Below are 545 nucleotides of genomic sequence, written 5' to 3' on the forward strand. Positions count from 1 at the left end.
CCCCCCACGCGCACCTGGGCATCATCGATTCTGAACGCCCAGCGCCCGGGCACGCCCACGTTGGTGGTGGTCTCCACCTCGGCCATGTCCGCCGTGCGTGAGCCGGGGATGCTGAAGTAGCGCTGCCCGTCTCCCGCATTGAAGCCGGCCTTGGGGTGTGGACAGGGCAGGTGTGGGCCTCCGCAGCGCTCCCTAGGCCGCCTGAGGCCCACCCTGGGGCGGCAGGGTCAGCGGAGTGTCGGGGAGGCCCCACCGCAGGGGCCACCGAGAGCCGCCGCCTGCCGGGGGTGGACGGCAGCAGCGACCACCCACACACCAGAGACCCAGGGCGCCCCGCCTCCGGCCCGCCCGGCCTGACCCTCGGGGCTCTGCACCCCGGCAGGGCCTTACCTGGGCAGCGATGCCCCCCAGGCCGCTGGCGTTGCCCCCGCTGCTGGCATGGGTGCCCGTGGTCCACGTGATGGACTCGTAGTTGAAGATGGTGAAGGAGAACTTGCCGTCGGTGATGAGCACGGTCTGGAACGTGTTGACCTGGGCGAGAGGCC

The 545-nt window shown here is 71.7% G+C and overlaps 1 protein-coding gene across 1 annotated transcript in view; it reads right to left on the reverse strand.

Moving 5' to 3' along the window:
- Nucleotides 1-545, reverse strand: part of SNED1 (sushi, nidogen and EGF-like domains 1) — a 53,293-nt gene that overhangs the window by 13,067 nt on the left and 39,681 nt on the right. The window contains exons 8-9 of the mRNA XM_012734774.1: nucleotides 391-531; nucleotides 9-149 (exon numbers count right to left, since the gene is read on the reverse strand). Coding sequence (XP_012590228.1) covers nucleotides 9-149; nucleotides 391-531 — 282 coding nt within the window. The remainder of the gene's footprint in view (nucleotides 1-8; nucleotides 150-390; nucleotides 532-545) is intronic.

The sequence above is a fragment of the Condylura cristata genome, unplaced genomic scaffold (assembly GCF_000260355.1).
Source record: "Condylura cristata isolate star-nosed mole 26May11 unplaced genomic scaffold, ConCri1.0 scaffold00069, whole genome shotgun sequence".
Lineage (NCBI taxonomy): Eukaryota > Metazoa > Chordata > Mammalia > Eulipotyphla > Talpidae > Condylura > Condylura cristata.